The sequence below is a fragment of the Melospiza georgiana genome, chromosome 24, assembly GCF_028018845.1.
Source record: "Melospiza georgiana isolate bMelGeo1 chromosome 24, bMelGeo1.pri, whole genome shotgun sequence".
Classification (NCBI taxonomy): domain Eukaryota; kingdom Metazoa; phylum Chordata; class Aves; order Passeriformes; family Passerellidae; genus Melospiza; species Melospiza georgiana.
This window is the reverse complement of record NC_080453.1, coordinates 2,350,373-2,374,866: the sequence shown is the minus strand read 5'-3', so window position 1 is coordinate 2,374,866 and position 24,494 is coordinate 2,350,373. Positions and strand designations below refer to the sequence as shown.

Genomic DNA, 24,494 nt, shown 5'->3' with positions numbered 1-24,494 from the left:
ACTGCAGAACATTTCCAAGTAGATTATTCAGGGAGAACATTGAGGAAGGAGTTGCACAAAATTGAAAGACCTGCTTTATTAATCTACTTCTCTAGGTTGCCTGGATGTGAAATAGCACATAGATATTCTTAATATCAGAATGATACTAAAAAAACAAAACAAAGTCCCCCAGATCTGAATAAACCAGGCAGTGCAGAAATCAGCCAAGCACCATTTTTAGAGACAGCATCCGTGTTGTTTTTCTAGCCTCCTCAGGGTTGCTCTTATGTTGACATCAGAGCCTGCAGAGTCAGAGCTGCCCCTGGGCAGGGCCTGAGCTGGGAAGGGTCTGCAGAGCTGACCTGAGACCCCAGGGCTGTGCTGGGCTCTGGCAGCACTGGCAGGGCCCAGCCCTGGGCACAGGGAAGCAGCTGCTGGCAGGGACAGCTCCAGCCAGCATAGCCCTGGGCAGGCAGTGGGGGGAACATGCCTCCAGGCTGTGCTGGGATATTTAAAGACCTCTCCAAACCCAACTATTCCATGATTACTTTTTTTACAGATCCTGATGCCAAGGCACAGGAAATGTCCAACAGCAGCTCCATCAGCCACTTCCTCCTGCTGGCATTGGCAGACACATGGCAGCTGCAGCTCCTGCACTTCTGCCTCTTGCTGGGCATCTCCCTGGCTGCTCTTCTGGGCAACGGCCTCATCATCAGCACCATAGCCTGCAGCCACCACCTGCACATACCCATGTTCTTCTTCCTGCTCAACCTGGCCCTCAGCGACCTGGGCATGATCTGCACCACTGTCCCCAAAGCCATGCACAATTCCCTCTGGGACACCAGGAACATCTCTTACACAGGATGTGCTGCTCAGCTCTTTTTCTTTATGTTCTTCATCTCAGCAGAGTTTTATCTCCTGACCATCATGTGCTACGACCGCTACGTGTCCATCTGCAAACCTCTGCACTACGGTACCCTCCTGGGCAGCAGAGCTTGTGCCCACATGTCAGCAGCTGCCTGGGCCAGTGCCTTTCTCAATGCTCTCATGCACACGGCCAATACATTTTCACTTCCCCTGTGCCATGGCAATGCCCTGGGCCAGTTTTTCTGTGCAATCCCAGAGATTCTCAAGCTCTCCTGTTCACACTCAAACCTCAGGGAACATGGGCTAATTTCTATTAGTTCCTTTTCAGCATTAGGCTGTTTTGTGTTCATTGTTTTCTCCTATGTGCAGATCTTCAGGGCTGTGATGAGGATCCCCTCTGAGCAGGGACGGCAAAAAGCTTTTTCCACCTGCCTCCCTCACCTTGCTGTGGTCTCCCTGTTCATCACCACTGTTATTTTTGCTCACATGAAGCCCCCCTCCCTGTCCTCCCAATCCCTGGATCTGACCCTGTCAGTTCTGTACTCGATAGTGCCTCCAGCCCTGAATCCCCTCATCTACAGCCTGAGGAACAAGGAGCTCATGGCTGCAGTCTGGAGACTGATGACTGGATGCTTTCAGAAACATTAAACTGCTGGCCAATTTCTGCAAATCACTTCTAATAAAGTAATTTTTGATACTTCTTGGTTTCATTTTGAAGGTTCTTTCCCTTTGTTTTACTTTTTTCCTATTGTCCACAAATAAATGTCATTGTTTGTACCATTTCTCATTTTATTTCTCTTCACCTTCCCTGTGGCCACAGACTGTGGCAATGAGGGGCTGCACTCTTGGTGTAGGTAAAGGAACTAAAGGATCTCCCACTAGAGTTTGCTGCAGAGATGCCCTTTTCTTGCCTTCTCTGGAGCTGCAGCAGCAATGTCTGTGTGCAGAGCTGGGGGCAGATCAGTGCTGGCCCAGCAGCTGCGCCCAGCAGCAGCCACACTTGGTGTTGCCAGTGCTGCTGCCGTGGCCCTGCCCTGCTGCCCTGGTGGCCCTGGTGTTGCTGTAGGGCCTGAGTGCTCTCGGGGCCGGGCACAGCCCTGGGAGTGGAAGTGCCGGGGCTACAGCAGGGACAGGCCATGGGCAATGCTGGGGCAGCATTGATGCCTCAGGTCAGGGCCTGGGGGCTCCAGGGTCCTCGCCCAGGCTCTCTCAAGAACACACCCAGGCCAATGCTCAGCATAGAAAAGCCCTGTGAGCAGCCCCAGGCTGGCCGTGGGCAGGCTACGCGAAAACAGCATGGCTGGGGCTCTGCAAGGGCCCTGGGGGGGATGGGAAGGAGCAGCAGAGCAGGGACTGATCCATCCCCAGTGCGCTGGACAGCCCAGGGCAGCGTGACAGAGCGTCCTGATGGAGCTGCCAACAACATCCCCCCTCTGCAGCCCTGGCCTCTCCCCAGGTGCCCCATCCTTGCAGGCACAGACATAGCAGCACTGGCTCAGCAACCTCTGTTTGCATTGCACACAGCAGGCGGGAGCACTCCCATGCTGTTTGTGTGGGGACATGAACCTGAGGGAGTGCAAATGCCATCAGCCCCTGGGGCCAGCAAGGGCTGGGGGACAGCAGAGAAACCACTCAGCTTTGTCCTGGCCTCTGCAGTCAGCCAGAAAATTTGTTCCCATCAGCTGGGAGTTTCCTGTGCCACTGCAGACGCTGTTGCTCAGAGCCAGGGCTGCCTGGCAGCCACCCTCAAAGTGCCCTGAGCATTTCCCTTGCTTCACCTTTGCTTTCTTTACTCTTCCCTAGTAACAAATTTCTTCCTCTTGCACAGCCCTGTTCCCTCCCCTGCAAACAGCCCATCCCTGTTTGCCCTTTCCTCTCTGGCCTCACTCCTCATTGCAGTTCCTGACTTGGCCCCATGGGAATGTCCCTTGGGCAGCAGGATCATCCTACAAGTACTGCAGGAATTGTCTGCAGGCTCCTGCAGTGCCTCCTGCTGCTCCCTTGCCAGAGGCACCCCAGGCCAGCGGGGCACATCTGGGCTGCTGTGTCTGGCTCTGGGGCTCCCTGTTCTGGGCAGTGAGGAGGAGCTGCAGAGGCTCTGCAGGACTGACAGGATGGGCTTTGGGGCTGGCAGGAGAAGCTGAGGGACCTGGGCTGCTGGAGCTTCTGAAGAGGAGGCCCAGGGCTCCTCCTGCAACTGCTCCAAGGGTGGTTTCAGAGAATCCCAGAATCAGCAAGGTTGGAAAAGGCCCTGGAGATCATCAAGTCCAACCTGTGCCCTGACACTGCCTTGTCTCCCCTGAGCCTCCTCTTCTCCAGGATAATCAACCACAGCCACTCCTCACAGGACTTGTGTTCCAGACCCCTCCCCAGCCTTGTTGCCCTTTTCTGGACATGCTCCAGCCCCTCCATTTCCTTCCTAAATTGGGGGGCCCAGATCTGCAAACAGCACTTGAGGTGCTGCCCAAGCAGTGCTGAGCACAGGGGAAGATTGACGTCCCTACTCCTGCTGGCCACACCATTCCTGATGCATAGCAGTGCCAGGGTTGGATGAGTGAAATTGTGGGGAGGGGGTGGGGACAAAGTGTTATTGATTTTAAGACGTGAAGGGTGTGGATTTTCATATCTGATCAGAGTGTATTAGAAGGCGCAGGGGGTCAATATCAATTGGACATTGCTGATACTAAACTATAAGGAGAAAAAGACAATAGGAAAAAAACAGTATCTCTGCTTTTTATTTTTCAGTATAGCAGACTGACTTTGAATACACATCTTAAATTTTTCCAATTAATCATAGAACAATTGAAAACCTAAATTATTCCCAGGGCTTTTCTGGTTCAGGTGTTTTGGACTAATGTTTATGAGTCTTTCTCACTGAATTCCTGAGCTGAAAAGCTCAGGAAAGAAGAGGCCTCTGGAGTAAGAAAATTCATCATCGCCCTTCATATGGCTGAGGAACCTGCAAGTGGCTGATCCCCATCAGAGCAGCAATGAACAGAAATGGGCACAGCTTTTGTGAAATACAAAGCTCTGTTTCTTGTCGGATACATACAGGCAAAGTGTGTATTAGTGATTGTATTATGTGTGGAAACCAAACTCGGGGCATTTATAAAGACAAATTCTAATAAATAACTGAGGAAATTAAAGTATTGCAGAAGGCCTTTGAATCTATCCTTATTTTGTAATTAACTTTTATATGTCTTAAGTAAATTTAGGAGCATTTGATTTAAAGTTTTAGATATTGCTTTTTGACAAGTGTTTTCTGCTTGTAGCTTAGCCTTAAAGAGTTTTGCAATAATAACCGTTTGAAGTATAATTGTAGAATATTTCTTGTAGTAAGGATCTTTGAAACTATAGCTTTAGAATATATAAAAGGAAACATGCTTATCTCACGTCTTAACAAAACAGTGAAAAGCAGCTTGAGAAAGGAAGATGAACATCAACTCCAGGATTTATAGTTTCTACCAAGGGAAGCTGGACATCACTGTTATGAGATTTATAGTCCTTGCAATTAAAAGGTGGACCCACATCTGGAGAGCTGGACCTCACCAAATGGGATCCGTCTTTCTTCTTTCGGAAGCTGGACCCCACCATCTGGGGATACTCCTTTCTGGGATAAGTCCTAAGAAAAACTAAATCACAATAGTGTACAGAATTGTGACATAAAAATTGGGAATACAAACTGCTGAGAAAGCTGATGAATATCCCTATAAATACCTTTAAATTTTAACTATCAGTGTGCAGCTGGAGGGAAAACTTCCCCCACTGTACGTTGCGCTGTTTTGCTCATACTTTACCATATTAATAAATAAATTGTGTGCTGCTTGAATATTGGCCTAGTCAAGCTTCTCATTTATAACAGAGCACCACCATGCACCCCTGGTTCTGTGGGGCTGCACGGTGTCACCATGGTCCTCTCAGTTCCACAAGGCCCTGCAGTGTCAAAATGGCCCCAGAGTGTCCCAATCATTACAGAATGACAGAATCAAATAGGCTGGAACAGACCTTTGGGATCATCAAGTCCAACCACTGCCCTAATACTGCCTTGTCACCCAGACCATGCCACTAAGTGCCACAGGAGAGGGACAGTGACTCTGCCACCTCCCCCCTGGCCAGCCCATTCGAGTTCCCACTCACCCTTTCTGTGAAGAACCTCTTCCTATTGTCCAGCCTGAACCTCCCCTGGTACAGCTTAGGGCTGTGTCTTCTTGTCCTGCCCTCCAGCAGAGCCACACTCACACCCAGCTTGGTGCTGTCTGAAATTTGTGAATGGTGGACTTGATCCCCTCACCCAGATCATTAGTGAAGATATTAAACAGGACTCGGCCCAGGACAGATCCCTGGGGGACACCACCAGTGCCTGGACACCAGCTGGGTGCAGCACCATCCCCACCACTCTCTGGGCCAAGCCTCCAGCCAGCTCTTAAATCTCCCAGTGAGGAGAGAACATGCCCAAGCTGTGGGCTGCAGCTTTTCCAGGGAATGCTGTCAGAGATAGAATCAAAGGCTCTGATGGAGTCCAGGTACACAACATCCACAGCATTTCCTGCATCCACAGGTGGATCACCTGGTCATAAAAGGAGACCAGGTTGGTCAGGCAGGATCTGCCACCCCTAAATCCATGCTGGCTGGCTCTGATCCCTCAGCCATCCTGTGGGTGCCCTGTGATGGCATTCAAGGTAATCTGTTCCATAACCTTGCCAGGCATTCAGGTCAGGCTGACAGGCCTAGAGTTCCCCAGATCCTCCTTCCTGCCCTTCTTGGGAATGGGCTCACACTGGCACCTCCAGTCCTCTGGGACCTCCCTGCTGAGCCAGCACTGATGGTAAATGATGGAGAGCAGCTTGGGGAGCTCATCCACAGCTCCCTCATTGCCCTAGGATGGATCCCATCTGATCCCACACAGCTGTGAGCACCTGAGTGGCTCAGCAGGTCAGCAACTACTTCCTCCTGGATTCCAGGGGCCTGTTCTGGTCCCTGTGCCCATCTACCAGCTCAGGAGAACACTTGTCCTGAGGACAACCTCTCTTTATATTGAAAATCGAGACAAACAAGGTATTAAGTAGCTCAGCATTTTCCTTGTCTTTAGTTTCTATATTCTCCACTGCATCCAATAAAGAGTAGACATTCTATTCTCCTCCCTCCTTTTGCTATATACTTTTTTAAAAAACTTTTTTTTTTTTTGACAGAATGGGCTATTTTATGTTCTGATTGAGCTTACACCTTTCTAATTTTCTTTTGCATAACCTAAGGACATCCTTAAACACTTCTTGAGTTGCTGATCCTTTTTCCCCTGAGTTCCCACAAAATCTCCATGGGCAGCCAGGCCAGTCATTTTCCTCTATAGCTCATCTCTTGCCACACTGGGACAGGCTGCTCCTTTCTCCTTAAGATTACTTTCTTGAATCGTGTCCATCCTGCCTGGACTCCTTTGTTTTTAAGGGCTGTGTCTCTTAAAAAAATCAGGACCCAATTTTGTACTCCCCAAATCAGCATCCCGAATAGACCAGAGTCTGCCCTTCCTAATTCCAGTGTAGAAGTTTTGTTGCTGCCCTTCCTTCTTGACAACAGAACATTGAAAAGTTGATTATTTCATGGTCACTGTGCCCCAGGCAGCCTCTGAGCCCCACATCTGCCACCAGTCCTTCTCTTTTTGTGAACAGTAGGAGACAAAGCTTTCCTTGGCAGTGGGAGTGTTACCAAAAATTTGGTAAAACAGAAAACTCCTTAACACCAATGTAGCATAAAGAAGCAGCATTCTTTATTCAGCTGGATGCATGGGGGAGAGCTCCTCCCAAAGCTGTGCAGGCTGAGTGCAGGAAAGTTTCTGTTAATTTTCTGTATTTTGCATACAAATTCATTGATTTTCCCAGACTAAACATAAATATGATAATAATTTCCCCATAATCATTAACATATTTTCCCTCCCTTTTTCCCATGTGTTCTTCTGTCCTGGGGGTCTCTCTGGTGGTCCCTGGTGTTCGTGGACCCCAATGTTCCAGTGGGCCTGGCTGAGCTGGCAGGACACTGAGGCTGCTGAACTTCCAGTTCCCCTTGTCACACAATGGGCATTGTGTGGTTTCCATAGGCCTGGGGTTTTGGAGAACAAGCTCCAGGTGTGAGCTCACATGGTGGAGACAATTGATCATCTGGTAACATGAAATCATAGAGTGGGCTATGACATCCCAGAGTGGAGGATTGGAGGTCATGGAGAAGCTACAGCATCATAGATTGCATTTATGACATCACAGAGCAAGCTGTGAGAGCACAGGGCAGCCAGCAGTCTGATATCACAGAGCAACTATGACATCATGGAGTTGGCTGTAACATCAGAGACCAGTAGTGTGACATTACAGAATAGGCTGCGATATCACAGAGCAGGCTGTGACATCCCAGAGGGGCTGTGTGACATCCCAGCAGGGCTCTGTCAGATCACTGGGTTGGTCACTCTGCCCCAGCTCTCCCTCATAGTTCCTCCCAACAAGTTCAATGCTGTTCATTCCCAGCAGGGTTCCTGTCCCCTGGGATCCCCCCGGCCCACCTGGAGCCACAGCCTCCACCAAAGGATGTTCCACAGGATCCACCCCAGATCCTGACAGGGGAAAAGGGGCCAGGGCTGTATGACCGGGACATCCAAGGACAGGGATTATCCAGGTCACTGTGGCCTGGTTTGGGTTCCCCAGGGCAGGAAAGATGTCTGATGGCTGGAGCAGGGTTAGGGAAGGGACTCCAAGGGGGGGCTGGAGCCGTTGTATTGTGAGCAGAAGCTGAGGGAGCTGGGCTTGTCCAGCCTGGAGCAGGGAAGGCTGAGGGGCTCCTCATGCCAGCCTGGCAGTGCCAGCGAGGAGGGGATGGAGAACACAGAGCCAGACTCTTCACAGGGAGCTGGGGGGAGACAAAAGCCAATGGGTGGAACGGGAAACAGGGGGGATCAGCCAGGGTGTGAGGAGATGAAATGAGTCAGGCTGCTTTCAGCATTTCCTCAACACCAAGAGCAGCCTGACCTCTCTTCTCCATCCACCACTGACAGCTTTGCATATCAGGAATTGTTTGAGCTGTTTTGCCCCCACTCCAGGATGAGCATCCTGGTACAAGAACTTAATTGTATTTATATCTATCACAGAACCACGTTTGTCTGAAATTAATTTTAGTATGGAAATCACTTGTGGATGGTGGACTCATGAGATCCTGCTTGGAAGTTGCACATAGGTCAGGGAAGAGCGTGATTGTTATTAAATTGTGCCTTGTCCAACTATGGTCTGTTGGCAGTGAAGAGAAACTTTCGGTGCCTCTGAGTCTCACCAGTTCCTGAAAGTCAAAGGACACAAACCTGATGAGCTGTGGTTCCCCCTCCAGTGGTGGCACTTGGACCTCCCTCCATACTCAGAGCAGAGCTCCCTTGTCCCAGAATGTTCCTGGTACTGGAGGGATGAAGGAAACAGGACAGGCTGTGGGGATCAGGAGCAGGGCAAAGCCAAGGGGAAGAATGACTTTTGCATTTGCTGGAGCTGTGCCTTCCCTTGGCTTTGCTGGCTGGCAATAAATGAACATCCCTCTGTGTCTTTGGCAGCTCCTTCTCCAAGGAAAGCAGGTGGGAGTTGGAGCTAAGGAGCTGAAAGCTGCAGGTGCAGCCTGAGCTCAGGAGGGAGCTCAGATTTGCACAAGGCTGCTCTGAGTGCCAGGGCTTGGATGGGGGAAATGGTGGGGTGAGGGTAGAGACAGAGTCTGATTGATTGTCAGCCATGAAGGGTCTTGATTTTCATATCTATTCAAACTGCATGAGGAGGTACTTGGATTCAGTGTCAATTGGAGACTACACATATTGATTTATGAACAGGAAAAAAACCTAAGCAGGACCTAAAAAAAGTTTTCTCATTATCTTTGTAAATAGAATATATTCCGTTTGAACACACTACTGAAATGGGTCAAATTAATCACAGATGATTTGAAAACTGAAATCAAATTATTCCCCAGAGGCTTGGCTTGTTAAGGCGTTCTGAATGTCAATGAGCCCTGGGAGACTGAATTCCTGCACTGAAGAGCTGAAGGCTGAACAAGCCTCTGGAGCAGGAAAATTCAGCAGCAGCCTCCAAGTTGCTGAGGATGTAAGCAGCCCCCACTGAGGCCCTGCCCAGAGACTGTGGGGGATTGGGCAGACAAGGAGAGCGTCCCTGGGGCTGGGGCAGCACAACTCAGAGGCAGCAGTGGCTCCAGCTGGGAAATGGAGTGTGGAATGTGGCTGGGAAAGCCCTGCCTGGGCTGGGCCAAGCAGGACAGACAAGTCCTGACTCTCATCCCCCAAAGAACTCTCTCAGTGAGACATTTTAAAGCAATTACAATTATTTGTGTCCTCTGAGTTGGATGTACTGGAGAAATACTGACAAGATATTCTCAGGAGCTCAAAACAACCAAACAGCCTTTACTGGGAACTTTAGAAAATCAGGGAATCTTTGGCAAATGGTTTAAAATGGCAGTCAATCAACAAAGGACATATCTCAAAGCATTAACTTGGCCCTTTCAACTTCACAAACTTCAAGCCAATTATATTTTAAGTTATTCAAAATTTGCAGGAGCACAGAAACAGAAGACACAGAAAGAGAAAAACACAAAAAAAGATACAGAGAAGCACCTACACCTGGATTCCAGTGTTGTTCAGATGGAAATTCCAGGAGGAGGTAGGGTCAAGATGTGTGCTTGCCTTGTGGTCAGCCTTCAATACCCCTTGGTCTTTCTGGGCCCTTCCCCCAGGTGGGCCTTGGGCTCATTTGGTCCCTCAGGAGCTGGGCTGGGGCTGCAGAGGTGGCTGTGGAGCATTGCCTGTGCTGTGCCAGGGACTGGCAGACACTGCTGGGCTGGGATGGAGGCTCTGGGGGGACTGGGGTCACAGGGCATGGCAGGGCTGGGGTTCCAGGGCAGGGCAAGGCTGGATCTGCCCCTTCTTCCCCCACACAAAATATTTTGAGCCTACAATCTCCTCCAGTTTGTCACAATAAGCAATGTTTGAGGTGGAACCCAAATTTGGCCATGAACACCTGGAGAAGAAGGACAGTTCCTTTCCATAGGAAGGAAACCACAAAGCCTTTGCCAGGCTTTTGGAGACAGATGAGAGGTGACCCTTGTGAAACCACTGCCAGCCAGACTTGTCCTGGCAATATTCCTATGGGAAAAATCCCTGTATATAAGGAAATTTGGTGGTGAAAGCACAATTCTGGCCATGGGTGCCTGGAGGAGGAAGACAGTTCCTTTCCATAGGAAGGAAAGCACAGATCCTCAGTGTTTCATTGGTAGATGAGAAGCAACCCTCAAGATGACAAGGTCAGTTGGACCAGTGAGGCAGTCCATGGGAGACCAAACCAGTCAGACATGTGTCACAATGGTCACAAGGGTTGCAGAATGAAGAGAGAGACGAGAATGTTGACCTCATGTTCCGAAGACCTGATTTATTATATTATGATATATATTACATTATGACTATACTAAAAAGAAATAGAAAGAAAGTTCTCAGAAGGCTAGCTAAGCTAAGAATAGAAAAGGCATGAATAACAAAGGAGCTCTCTCTGACTCTGTCCCAGAGAGAGCTCGGTCCTTGATTGGCCATTAACTATACACATCCAACATGGGCCAATCACAGGTGCACCTTTTGCATTGTGCAATTTGCACCTTTTGCAATTGTGTGCCCAGAACTGGACACAGCACTCGAGGTGTGCCCTCACCAGTGCTGAGCACAGGGGAAGAATCACTGCCCTGCTCCTCCTGGCCGCACCATTCCTGTTCCAGGCAAAGAGCCATTGGCCTTCTTGCCCACCTGGGCACACTTCTGGCTCATGTCCAGCCCCCTGTTCGTCAGTGCCCCCAGGTCCCTTTCCGTCTGGCTGCTGTCCAGCCACTCTGTCCCCAGCCTGTAGCACTGCAGGGGTCATTGTGGCCAAAGTGCCAGACCCGGCACTTGGTCTTGTTAAACTTCACCTTGTTGGATTTGGGCCCTGGATCCAGCCTATCCAGGTCCCTCTGCAGTGCCCTCCTACCCTCCAGTGCATCCAAACTCACACCCAGCTTGGTGTCATCTGTAAATTTGCTGATGCTGGACTCAATCCCCTCATGCAGATCATCAGTGCAGATGTTGAAATCCACGCTGGCTGGCTCTGATCCCTCAGCCATCCTGTGGGTGCCCTGGGATGGCACTCAAGGTGATCTGTTCCATAACCTTGTCGGTCACCCAGGTCAGGCTGACAGGCCTGGAATTCCCCAGATCCTCCTTCCAGCCTGTCCTGGTTTAGGACAAATTAGGGGAAATCTCCAAAAGGGAGCCCACCAAACAAAACAAACCTCCAACCACCCCTCCCCCAAGACCGGGTTCGGGAAGGAATTTCTCGGAGGAGCAAAGTGGAAAACAAAACCTATTTATTTACAAGTAACAAAAGAACACTCCCCAACACAAGAAAAGAAAAGAAAACAGACTGTGTTGTGAGGGCGTCAAGCTTCTCTTGCAAGCTCCAGGTGTCCTGGACGTCTCAGGTCAGGTCCGGAGCCGGTCCAGTATCTTCAGGGGAGGGTAAGAAAGAGGGAGCAAAAGAAAAGGAGAAAAAAAAACAGCGCAAAAAGCAGAAAGCAAGCAAGCAAAGCGGCTAGCCAAGCCAAGCAGCCCAAAAGCCCAAAGCAAAAAAAGACCTGGTCAAACACTCCCCCCCTCTCTTCCCCGCCCCGCCGCAGCAAGACGGCCGGGGGGGGGGGGGGGAAGAGAAAAAAGGCACAGCTGCCAGACACAACACACGATATTGGGATAAAGGCTGTCAACCCACGACACTCCACCCCTTATCCCATATCGTGAATATACAATAAAAACTTTCATTTCACTTACTCACACCTTTGACACTTACACATTCCTCTCATCTTACTTGCTCAGACCTTTGACAGTTACAGTTTCCTTCTGTCTCACATTCAACAAACAATGACATTCATATATGAGTCTCATCCCACAATCAGGTCTCCCTGAGGCACACACCGTGTTGTTCCATCTTTCTGCATTATCCACCATGTATAACCTGGTCCTTGAGCAAAGACAATCCCACGGATGGGTTTGTCTGTACTCGAGGCAGAGTTGATCCATACTGTCTTTCCCAACAAACCTCTGACATGGGCCACTGGGGCTTTATCCCCATCTACTATATTAAGGAGCTCAGACTGAGCAGGACCCGCTCGGTTGGTGGAACCTCGAGTGTTAACTAACCAGGTAGCCTTTGCCAAATGCTGCTCCCAGTTTTTTAAAGACCCCCCACCCAATGCTTTTAAGGTGGTTTTTAACAATCCATTGTACCTTTCCACTTTCCCTGCAGCTGGTGCATGATAGGGGATATGGTATATCCACTCGATGCCATGTTCCCTAGCCCAAGTATTAATAAGATTGTTTTTAAAATGAGTCCCATTATCCAACTCAATTCTCTCGGGAGTACCGTGCCTCCAAAGGACCTGCTTTTCAAGGCCCAAGATAGTGTTACGGGCTGTGGCATGAGACACAGGGTAGGTTTCCAACCATCCCGTGGTGGCTTCTACCATGGTCAGTACATAGCGCTTGCCCTGGCGGGTTTGAGGCAGTGTGATGTAATCAATCTGCCAGGCCTCCCCGTATTTGTACTTAGACCACCGCCCCCCATACCAGAGGGGCTTCACCCGCTTGGCCTGCTTGATGGCAGCGCACGTCTCACAGTCACGAATAACCTGAGCGATACTGTCCATGGTTAGATCCACCCCTCGGTCTCGTGCCCACTTATAGGTGGCATCTCTACCCTGGTGGCCTGAGGCATCATGGGTCCATCGTGCTAAGAATAACTCTCCCTTATGCTCCCGAGATCTATCTATAGTCGAGATCTATCTTCAACTCCCCTATCTTTGCAGCCTGATGTACTTGCTGGTTGTTTTGCTGCTCTTCATTAGCTCTACTTCTGGGGACATGGGCATCTACATGGCGAACCTTCACAGGTAACTTCTCTAACCGAGTAGCGATATCTCTCCACTCTTCCGCAGCCCAAATTGGTTTTCCTCTTCGCTGCCAGTTCGCCTCTTTCCATCTCTTCAGCCATCCCCATAGAGCGTTGGCTACCATCCAAGAATCAGTATACAAATAGAGCCTTGGCCACTTCTCTCTCTCTGCAATACCTAGGGCCAGTTGAATAGCTTTGATTTCAGCAAATTGACTGGATTCTCCTTCAGTAGCCTCTGCAACCCGTCGAGTGGGACTCCATACAGCTGCTTTCCACCTCCGTTTCATCCCTATGACGCGACAAGAACCATCGGTGAATAGAGTGTAACATGTTTCTTCGGCTGGTAACTGATTGTATGGCGGAGCTTCCTCAACCCGGGTCACTGGCTCTTGTTCCTCATCCGCGACACTAAAGCTTTCACCTTTGGGCCAATTTGTAATTATTTCCAGGATCCCAGGGTGATTTAACTTCCCAATTTGAGCGCGCTGCGTAATGAGGGCAATCCACTTACTCCAAGTAGCATTGGTGGCATGGTGGGTAGAGGGAACCTTTCCTCTGAACATCCATCCCAGCACCGGTAGTCGGGGTGCCAGAAGAACTTGTGTCTCTGTACCAATCACTTCCGAGGCGGCTTGGACTCCTTCATAGGCGGCCAAGATTTCTTTTTCTGTTGGGGTATAGTTATCTTCAGACCCCCTGTAGCTCCGACTCCAAAATCCCAATGGTCGGCCTCGGGTCTCGCCAGGCACCTTCTGCCAAAGGCTCCAGGACAGACCATGGCTCCCAGCTGCAGAGTAGAGCACGTTCTTCACATCTGGTCCCGTCCTGACTGGACCAAGGGCTACAGCATGAGCGATCTCCTGCTTGATCTGGATGAAAGCTTGCTGCTGCTCAGGGTCCCAGTGGAAGTTGTTCTTCTTGCGGGTAACCAGATAAAGGGGTCTCACAATCTGACTATACTCAGGGATGTGCATCCTCCAGAAACCTATAGCACCTAAGAAAGCTTGTGTTTCCTTCTTATCAGTTGGTGGGGACATAGCAGTGATTTTGTTAATAACATCCGCAGGAATCTGACGCCGTCCATCTTGCCACTTCACCCCCAAGAACTGAATTTCTCGGGCAGGTCCCTTGACTTTGCTCTTCTTAATGGCAAATCCGGCTTCCAAGAGAATATGAATTATCTTCTCTCCTTTCTCGAACACTTCTATTGCCGTGTTCCCCCAAACAATGATATCATCAATATATTGTAAATGTTCTGGAGCCTCACCCTCTTCTAGTGCAGCCTGGATCAGTCCATGACAGATGGTAGGACTGTGTTTCCACCCCTGGGGCAGTCGGTTCCAGGTATACTGTACTCCCCTCCATGTGAAAGCAAACTGAGGCCTGCATTCTGCTGCCAGAGGGATGGAGAAAAACGCGTTAGCAATATCGATGGTCGCGTACCACTTTGCTGCTTTGGACTCCAGCTCGTACTGCAGTTCCAGTATGTCCGGTACAGCCACACTCAGTGGTGGAGTCACTTCATTCAAGGCACGATAGTCCACAGTCAGTCTCCATTCTCCGTCAGATTTTCGCACAGGCCAGATAGGGCTGTTGAAGGGTGAGTGGGTTTTACTGACCACCCCTTGGCTCTCCAGCTCTCGGATCATTTTGTGGATGGGGATCACGGCATCTCGATTCGTCCGGTACTGCCTGCGGTGCACTGTTGAGGAGCAATTGGCACTCGTTGCTCCTCTACCTTCAAGAGTCCTATTGTGGATGGGTTCTCTGATAGTCCAGACAAGGTATTCAATTGTTTAATACCCTCTATCTCCACTGCAGCTATTCCAAAAGCCCACCTGAATCCCTTAGGATCTTTGTAATAGCCATTCCGGAGGAAGTCTATGCCCAAAATACAGGGAGCCTTTGGACCAGTCACAATCGGATGTTCCTGCAACTCCTTCCCAGTCAAGCTCACCTCAGCTTCCAACAAAGTCAACTGTTGTGATCCCCCCGTCACTCCAGCAATGGAAACAGGTTCTGTCCCCATGTGTTCCGATGGCATTAGGGTACACTGTGATCCAGTGTCAACCAATGCTTCATAGTCTTGTGGCTCTGATTTTGGTGAGGGTCCTTCTCCTGCATCATCATCATCATCCTCCACCTTTCGATCGGTCTTGCCTTTACACTTTCCACCTCTTGTATTAGCTGCAACAGCCATGGTTTGGGGCCTATTGTCTGATTCAGCTGCTAGCCTGGAGCCTGGGATGTTAGCTGCAGCCTGGGTCACTGGGATAGTAACTAACTTATCTCCCTGTTCCCTTTCTGCTATCTGCTGCTCCACAGTATCTAGCAGAGTAAGGTAAACAAACGCCAAGGCCCAGCTCACTGCAGTAATCCTTTCTTCCTTAGTATTACCATGGCACTTCTCCCTCAAATACTTTGCCACCTTGACTGGATCCTGAATTTGATCAGATGGAAAGTCCCAGTCTATAGGATCGGAAAATTCCTTTAAAGTCTGGCCCATATCCTCCCATTTCCCACTCCAGTCAAGATTTTTCCTACTTTGTTTTACTCCTAAGTCAGGAGTGTCTCTAACCCCTCTAGAAATCTCAGTCTTCATTTTATACACACTCCAGACAGTATAGAAAAGGCTTAATAAATTAAATGCCAGAAAGATGGTTTCTTTCAAACTCAGGGGAAATTCAGTATTTTCTAATAGAGATGTCAACAATTTGGAGGAGAAGAAGGAAGACAAAGGCTGAAAAGCCCCTTCCCCTTCTTCTCCCCAAACAAACTGAGTACACAGCCATAACAACAATCCATACGTTCCTGAAACAAAGTCCATCATTTTTATCTGACACATCATCGCACATAAGACCAGCACAATGACTATTCTGGTTAGTGCCCCCCGCTTACAAAAGCTACTTATTAGGGACAACATCAGAGCTATTTTTGGGTAAGGAAATAACCCCAGGGACCACAAAAGTATTAAAACTTCAAAAACCCCTAGGGACCAGAAATACCGGCAAGCTTCCACTCCAAATGACATTATGAATCACCAATATGCCCACAAAATAACCAAAACCAAAATATTATTGTTATAGGTTTTTTTTCCATTGTTTTTTGGCCTTCGTTTCCCGGCCAACGCACCAAAAGATATACTGTCCTGGTTTAGGACAAATTAGGGGAAATCTCCAAAAGGGAGCCCACCAAACAAAACAAACCTCCAACCACCCCTCCCCCAAGACCGGGTTCGGGAAGGAATTTCTCGGAGGAGCAAAGTGGAAAACAAAACCTATTTATTTACAAGTAACAAAAGAACACTCCCCAACACAAGAAAAGAAAAGAAAAGAAAACAGACTGTGTTGTGAGGGCGTCAAGCTTCTCTTGCAAGCTCCAGGTGTCCTGGACGTCTCAGGTCAGGTCCGGAGCCGGTCCAGTATCTTCAGGGGAGGGTAAGAAAGAGGGAGCAAAAGAAAAGGAAAAAAAAACAGCGCAAAAAGCAGAAAGCAAGCAAGCAAAGCGGCTAGCCAAGCCAAGCAGCCCAAAAGCCCAAAGCAAAAAAAGACCTGGTCAAACCCTCCCCCCCTCTCTTCCCTGCCCTGCCACAGCAAGACGGCCGGGGGGGGGGGGGGGAAGAGAAAAAAGGCACAGCTGCCAGACACAACACACGATATTGGGATAAAGGCTGTCAACCCACGACACAGCCCTTCTTGGGGATGGGCTCACACTGGCACCTCCAGTCCTCTGGGACCTCCCTGCTGAGCCAGCACTGATGGTAAATGATGGAGAGCAGCTTGGGGAGCTCATCCACAGCTCCCTCATCCCCCTGGGATGGATCCCATCTGATCCCACACATCTGTGAGCATCTGAATGGCTCAGCAGGTCCCCAGCTGTTTCCTCCTGGATTACAGCGGGCCTGTTCTGGTCCCTGTGCCCATCTACCAGCTCAGGAGAACACATGTCCTGAGGACAACTAGACTTATTCTTGAAAACTGAGCTCAGAAGGGGTTAAGTACCTCAGCCTTTCCCTCATATCTGGTAACCCTATCTCTTGTAATAATGAATAGAGATTGTCATTGTACCTCCTTTGGCCATTAATGTATTTATAGAAATATTTCTATTATCCTTCACAGAAGTAGCCTGGGTAAATCGTAAGCTTTCACCTCTCAAATTTGCTTTCTGCATGACCTAAAAACATCCTTAAACATTTCGTGAGTTACCTACCTCTCTGTCTAAAGGTGATGGAACTTCTTTTTTGCCCCAAGTTCCAGCAGAAGGCCCATCACATACAGAACGTCACCTGTTGGCTGAAGTACTCCTCAGAGGAGGAAAATACAAGAGTCTATAATTTAAAACAGGGAAAGCAAGCTAGTAAAATAAAAGAAGAGGCTGGGAAGGCTAAAAAAAACTGGGACCTTCTTGACCACTCACTTCCTCCTACCCTTTGGCTCCCTGCAATCCTAGCCTCAAGGATCTGCTCTCACCAGGTCCTGGGAAGCCATTGGCCGTCCCTGCCCTCACTGGGGCACAGCCATGCTCCAAGGTACTTGGAGTTTTGCTGCTGACTCTTTGAGCAGCTTCTTCATCCTTCCCTCCATGCCTGAGGCTCCTGGAGCCAGGCCCATGGGCCAATCCACCATGGGGCTGATTAAAATACAGAAAGCCCTCAGGAGCCCTTTGTCTCCCTTCCACTGTCATTCACTCTCCAGGACTTGTGCAGTGATTAGAGTCAGTTTGGAGTTCTCTTCAGGAGGAAGATTGCAAAGCGCACATCATGATTTTTGGTTTTAATCAAGAAAATAATGTTTTCCTTTTCATTTCAGAGAAGAGGGGATAGAAGCACTCGCCAAGAGATCTTGATGCTGAATGTCTCCTTATGAGGTCTGGGCAAGGAGAAGAATGACCCCCTTGCAGGCTGAGCCTCTTTGGACAAGCTGCTCCTCACTCCCAGCCTCACCATGTCTGACATCACCCACCTGGGACTGACATTCCAAAACATAAAAAAAATTGAAGCATTTTTCTTATAAATAAAATTTATTGATAAATAAAATAATAAATACTTTTAAAATATATATTATACGTCATTATTTTTCATTACATTAATTTTATACATTTCTTTAAAAATCTATACAATTTCAGCAACCAAAAATATGATTTGCCACTCATGCTAAGAAACAGAATTCATTACATCAATTAATTAATATCTATTGGCTACCTATTTCTTCCTCTTCATGGAAATTTTATTTGTCATCTTTTTATAATCTTTTTCTCAGACAGGGTCAAGAGAGGAAATTCGGGTTCCACAGAGAAATTTCTGGGGCACATTTGGGGCAGTTTTGCATCTGGGGAGGGAATTCAGAGAGAACTTGAAGGTCTGGAGGACACTTGGGGGAGCCGGGTGGGCACTTGGAGGGGCACTCAGGGATTCTGAGGGACAATTCCGGGGTCCGGGGCAGCATTTGGGGGTCCAGGGGGGTCTTGGAGGTCAGGGAGGGGAATTTGGGCCCCTTCGGGGTCTGGGCGGGCCCTTGGGGGACTCAAATGGGGCTCTCTGGGGTACAGGGGGTGATGGGAGTTGTAGGCGCGGATATCACACGGATTAACAGGGCCGCGGAGCATCATGAGAGTTCTAGGTGCAGCTGCAATGGCTCTCGGTGGGGCCCAGGGCATGATGGGAGATAAAGTCCCAGCTGGAAATAGCGCTGGACGAGCGCTGCGGAGCATGATGGGAGCTGTAGTCCCGGAAATGGCTCGAACACGATGTTTGGTGGTACAGGAAGGCTCTTGGAAGACACTTTTGTGTACGAGCCGCGACTTCAAGTCCTTGGGGGAACTTAAAGAGTTCGGGAGTGCTTGGGGGGAGCTCGAGGAGCTCTAACCAGGCTCTTTAGGGCACAGGGCACGGCAGGAGTTTTAGGCACGGGATGTGTTCTGAGGGGCTCTGGGGCCATGGAGGTGAGAGGAGATGAATTCCCAAAAGTGGTTGTGCCGGGCATCTGTGGGGTTGGGAGCACTCAGGGGGTCCGGGGACACTTTGGGTGGTTCTGAATGGGTGCTAAGGGGACACTGAAGGATCCTGGAGGGTCTGGGGGACACTTATGGGACAGATGGGGGCGGATCCCGGGGTTCTGTGGAGGACGGGGCATGACGGGAGATGTAATTCCGGCTCCAATGGGGCTCAATCGGGCCGTGGGGCGTGATGGGAGTTGTATGCAAAAAGAAAAGATGGCGCCAATCTAGGCACTGCCCGAGTCCCGGATCTCTGGTGCTGATTGGCTGCGAATGGTAATGGGCGGGAGCCTTGGCAAATGAGATGCGGTGGAGGCGGGAACAGCCGAATCACCCTCCTACAGTCCCTCAAGGACAGTCCAGTCCATTCCCAGTAAAGACCAGTATAACCTCAGTAAAACCTAATTCATCCCAAGTAGAGCCCAGTACAACCCCAGTGCCTCTCCGATCTCTCCCAGTACAGCCCAGTCCCTCCCAATGCACCTGAGCTCATTCCCAGTCATTCCCAGTTCCTCCCAATGTCATCCACAGTATGTCCCAGTGTCCCCAGTTTTCTCTGCAATAACCCCAGTGTTCCCAGTCTGTCCCAGTACCCCCCAGTGTCACTCCCAGTATGTCCCAGTGTCTCCCACAGTGTTCCCAGTGTTCCCCAGTATGTCCCAGTCCTCCCCAGTGTTTCCAAGGACAGTTTCATTTCTCACGGTGGCCGTGGCAGCCAAACCCAGCAGTGGGGTCAGTGCAGTGCCCATAGCCACAGCCCCTTGCAGGGGCCCAGTGCAGCTTGGGCTGATGATCCACCCTTACAGCTGGCCTGGGCAGCTCTGCAGTGGCTGTGGTGACACCTGGGGCTGGCACACACCTGATCAGTGTGTCTGTTTGCAATGGGGAAACTCAGGAGGTTCATATTACTTCAATAAACCCCAAAAAGTGAAAACCCCTCTCAGGCTGGGTGCAGCCAGCTCTCCAAGCACAGCAGGTCCCAGGGCAGTGAGGACAGACAGGATGGGGCTGGGCAATGTGGGACAAGATTGTCCACACTGGGTCAGAGCTCAAGGCACAGCTTCTGTGAGCAGGCCAGAGCTGCTGAGGAGAGACCCTGGGTCAATATCAATCACAGACTGCTGCAATCACCTCTGCTCCAAAGAGAAATAAAATAAAATACTTCATTTAAAATAAGAATGTGTATTTCTTTGAAATCTTTCTCCATAACAGGACTAGGAAAAGTTTAATGACCCTCTCAGGGCTTAGGTGTTGTTTACATCAGATGCAGTCCCTAAGACAGTGTTCAAAAAACATCTCAAAAAATCAAAAGCAAATTCAAACTCAAAAGTTTCTTGAAGTTTTAATGGGTCCCACTGAGGGACACGACTGAGAAAGTGTCCCCAGGTTCCAGTCTGAGCAGAACACTGGAGGCAGTGATGGCAGCTGAGGACAAGCAAGGCAAAGGTGTCTGTGGTGCTGAGCAAAGCTGGGTGTGTTTGAGGAATGCAAAGGGCCAAGGCCTGAGCCCCAGCCCCTGGCCAGGCAGATCATGTCCCTCCCTCCTTGCTCAGGGCTCTTCCCGGGATGGGCACTGGCATGTGGGGATGTGTACTGGCAAGGGCAGGAGCATGGGGCGGCCCCTGCCAGGCTGCTGAGCAGGGACAAGGAGGCAATGAGGCCCCAGCCCTGCAAGGGTCACTTGTCTCCTGCTCCTGCCTCAGGCCCAGGCCCAGCAGCCATGGCCAAAGTGCTGCCCAAGGTGGCTCTGGCAGGGCTGTCTTGCAGCTGCTGCACATGCCTGTGCCCTGTGCAGCCCAGGCTGTCCCACGGTGTCGCTGCCCTGCGCCTCTGTTCCTGCAGGCTGTCGGCATCCCCCGGCTGCCCCACCTGGCTGGGCCCTTCCTTTGCTGACAGCTCTGCCTCCTGCCTGCCTCTGCCAGCCCACACAAAGCCTGCAGCTGATACCAAAAGGGTTCATTCCATTTTTACCCTACCTGTGAACTTTCAGCACAAGAACAAGGCATGCAGGGGCTGCTTTCCTAGCAAGGGTGGTTGGAAGAGAAGAAGAAGACACCTGGCTCAAGGGTGCAGGGATAGAGAAAACAAGGACTGAATCTAGGAACTTGGGGTGGGTTTTATGGAAATGGGTAAATTGTAATTCTCACTTAGCGACTGTATATAAGCAAGACACTGGTAGAATTACGTGTCCACATAACTTTGGGAGTTTTCCCATGTTGGACCTCAGGCCTGAATAAATGATAATCTCATAAACACCAAATGAGTGTTAAGGAGCCTTATTCTGATATTTTGGACATTTGGTGACAGCAGAGGGTGACAGACCCAAGGACTCAGCTGTGACACTGTGGAACCCCATGGAACAAAGGGTCCATTGTGATGCAGTGGAACCCCATGGAACCTGCAGCCCCTGATGCCATCCCATCTGCTCAGGGCAGCACAAGAGCCCCGGCCTTGCGGCCCTCAAGAGCTGCTCCTGCTCCAGGCCCAGGGCCCATGCCAAAGGTGGGGCAGCCACAAAGCTGTACCCATTTCTGTTCATTCCTGCTCTGATCAGGATGGATCCTCAGCACCTTGGAGGTTGGTGATGAATTTTACTTTTCCAGAGTCCTCTTCTTTGCTGAGCTCTTCAGTTCAGGAATTCAGTGACAAAGGCTCATACACATTTGTTCAAAACACCCAAACAAGACAAGCCCATGGGAATAATTCAAATCTTCAGTCCTTCTGTGGCTCATTAGACAGATTTCATAAGTGAAATCTACTACATTGAATCTACTACAGTGTAGTGTAGTAGATTCACTACAAAGTGAATCTACTACACTGAACACAATGAAGAGAGAATTGTTTTGTCCAGTATTGTTTCCCTGTATAGATTGGTATCAGCAGTCCTGAGTTGATATTGATCCCCAGCACCTCCTCATGCAGTCTGAACAGATATGAAAATCAAGACCCTTCATGGCTGACAATCAATCACACTTTGTCCCTACCCCCACCCCACCATTTCCCTCATCCAACCCCTGGTGTTCAGAGCAGATGAGGAATGGAGCCACATCCAGAGGTGTCCCCAGGGCTCAGAATTGGGGCCAGGTCAGTGAAATCTCTTTATTGCTGATCTGGACAAGGCCATCGAGGGCACCCTCAGTCAGTTCCCAGGTGAGCCCAAGCTGGGTGGCAGTGTGGCTGTGCTGGAGGGCAGGAAGCTCTGCAGAGGGATCTGGCCAGGCTGGAGCCATGGGCCCAAGACAACTGGATGAGGTTCACCAAGGCCAAGGGCTGTGTCCTGCCCTGGGCTTGCAACCACGCCAAATCCCTGGCTGTGCCCTGCCCCTGATCCCCACAGCCTGTCCTGTTTCCTTCATCCCTGCATTGCCAGGGACTCTCTGGGACAAGGGAACTCTGCTCTGGGTATGGAGGGAGGTGCAGGTGCCACCATTGGAGTGGGAAACAGAACTCACCAGGTTTGTGTCCTTTGGGGATCAGGAACTGGTGAGACTCAGAGGCACAGAAAGTTTCTCTTCATGGCCAACAGACCATGGTTGAACAGGAAACAATTCAATAACAATCACACTCTTCCCTGAGCACTGTGCAATGTCCCAGCAGCATCTGACATGTCCACCATCCACAAGTGATTTCCATACTAAAATTAATTTTAGAAAAATATGGTTCTGTGATAGATATAAACACACTTAAATTCTTGTATCAGGATGCCCATCCTGGAGTGGGGGCAAAGCAGCCTGAACAATTCCAATTTTTTAGGCTGTCAATGGTGGATGGAGACTGGGATCAGGCTGCTTTTGGTGTTGAGGAAATGCTGAAACCAGCCTGACTCATTTCATCTCTTCCTGTCCTGGCTGATCTCCCCTCTTTCCCCTTCCACCCATTGGCTTTTGTCTCCCCCCAGGTCCGCCAGTGAAGAGCCTGTCTTTGTGTTCTCCATCCCGTCCTCGCTGGCACTGCCAGGCTGGGATGAGGAGCCCCTCAGCCTTCCCTGCTCCAGGCTGGACAAGCCCAGCTCCCTCAGCCTCTGCTCACAGCCCAAGGGCTCCAGCCCCACCTTGGAGGCCCTTCCCAGACCCTGCTCCAGCTGCCAGATATCTTTCCTGCCCTGGGGACCCCAAACCGTGCCACAGTGGCCTGGATAATCCATGTCCTCGAGGTCCTGGTCAAACAGCCCTGGCCCCTTGTACCTGTTTCAGGTTTTTGGGGTTGATCTTGTGGAACATCCTTGGGTGAGACTGTGGCTCCAGGTGGGCCAGGGGGATCCCGGGGGACAGGAGACCCTGCTGAGCATGAACAGCTCTGGACTTCTGGGGAGAAACTATGAGGGGGTGCTGGGGCAGAGTGACCAACCCAGTGACCTCACACAACCCTGCTGGAATGTCACAGCCTGCTCTGTGATGTCATAACTTATTCTCTGATGTCGCAAAGCTGGTCTTTGATGCCACAACCCACTCTGTGAAGTCACACACCCCTCCTGTGATGTCCCAGCCTTCTCTGTGATGTCACAACCCATTATCTAATGTCACACATCTGGTCTGTGAGTTTACAGCACATTCTCTGATATCATAGTCTTTTCTGTGATGTCAGACCTCTGCCCTGTGATGTCACACCTGGCTCTGTGATGTCACAGAGACAGTCTATGATGTTGCAGCTGCTCGATGACCTCACATAACCCACTCTGTGATGTCATGGCCCACTCTGTGACCTCATGTCACCAGATGATAAATTGTCTACACCAGGTGAGCACACACAATGCTGGTTCTCCAAAACGTCAGGCCTATGGAAACCACAAAATGCCCATTGTGTGAGAAGGGGAACTAAAATTCACCAGCCTCAGCGTCCTGCCAGCTCAGCCAGGCAAACTGGAACATTGGGGTCCACGAGCACCAGGGACCACCACAGAGACCCCCAGGACAGGAGAATGCATGGGTAAAGGGGAGAGGAAATATGTTAATGATTTTGTGGAAATTATTATCTAGTCCAGGACAATCAATGAATATGTGTGCAAAATACAGAATATAAACAGAAACTTTCCTGTACTCAGCGTGCATGGCTTTGGGAGGAGCTATCCCCCCATGCATCTGTCCAAATAAAGAATGCTACTTTTTAATGCTACATTGGGGTTATGGAATTTTATTATTTTGTCAAATTTTTGGTATCACTCCCATTCTCAAGGGAAATCTCTGTCTCCTGCTGTTCACAAAAAGAGAAGGGCTGGTGGGACATGTGGTGGTTGGAGGCTGCCGTGGGCACAGTGACCATAAAATAATCAAGTTTCCAATATTCTGTGAAAGGAGGGGCAGAAACAAAACTTCATCACTGGAATTACGCAGGGCAGACCTTGGATTCAGGATGCGGATTTGGAGAGTACTGAACCAGGTACTGATTTTTTAAGGGAAACACACTTAAAAACAAAAGTGTCCATGAAGGATGGACACACCTCAAGAAAGGAATCTTAAGGGGGAAGGAGCAGCCTGTCCCTCTGTGCCAAAGTTGAGCCTGAGAGAAAAATGACTGCCCTGGCTGGGCATGGTGCTTTTGTGGGAACTCAGGAAAACAGAGGGTGCATCACCATTGGACAGTAGGTCAGGCATCTTAGGAAGTGGTTAAGGATGTTGTTAGGTTGTGCAGAAGGAAAAGCAGAGTGGTGAAAGGTGAATTAGAGCTTATCCCGGCCAC

General features: G+C 49.9%; 1 protein-coding gene across 1 annotated transcript; it reads left to right on the top strand.

Annotated features, from left to right (window-relative positions):
* Positions 1-561: 561 nt before the first annotated feature.
* On the top strand, positions 562-22,728 carry LOC131093048 (olfactory receptor 14C36-like). Its single transcript, XM_058040044.1, has 3 exons — positions 562-1,477; positions 22,189-22,220; positions 22,717-22,728. The coding sequence occupies exons 1-3, from the start codon at positions 562-564 to the stop codon at positions 22,726-22,728; spliced, it is 960 nt and encodes a 319-aa protein (XP_057896027.1).
* The last annotated feature ends 1,766 nt before the right edge of the window (positions 22,729-24,494 follow it).

Excerpts from the sequence above, each read along its gene's own strand:
- LOC131093048 (XM_058040044.1), top strand. The coding sequence starts at position 562 with ATGTCCAACAGCAGCTCCATCAGCCACTTCCTCCTGCTGGCATTGGCA. Across the intron at positions 1,478-22,188 it reads CTGGAGACTGATGACTGGAT|GGACTCTCTGGGACAAGGGA; the intron begins GCTTTCAGAAAC and ends CTGCATTGCCAG.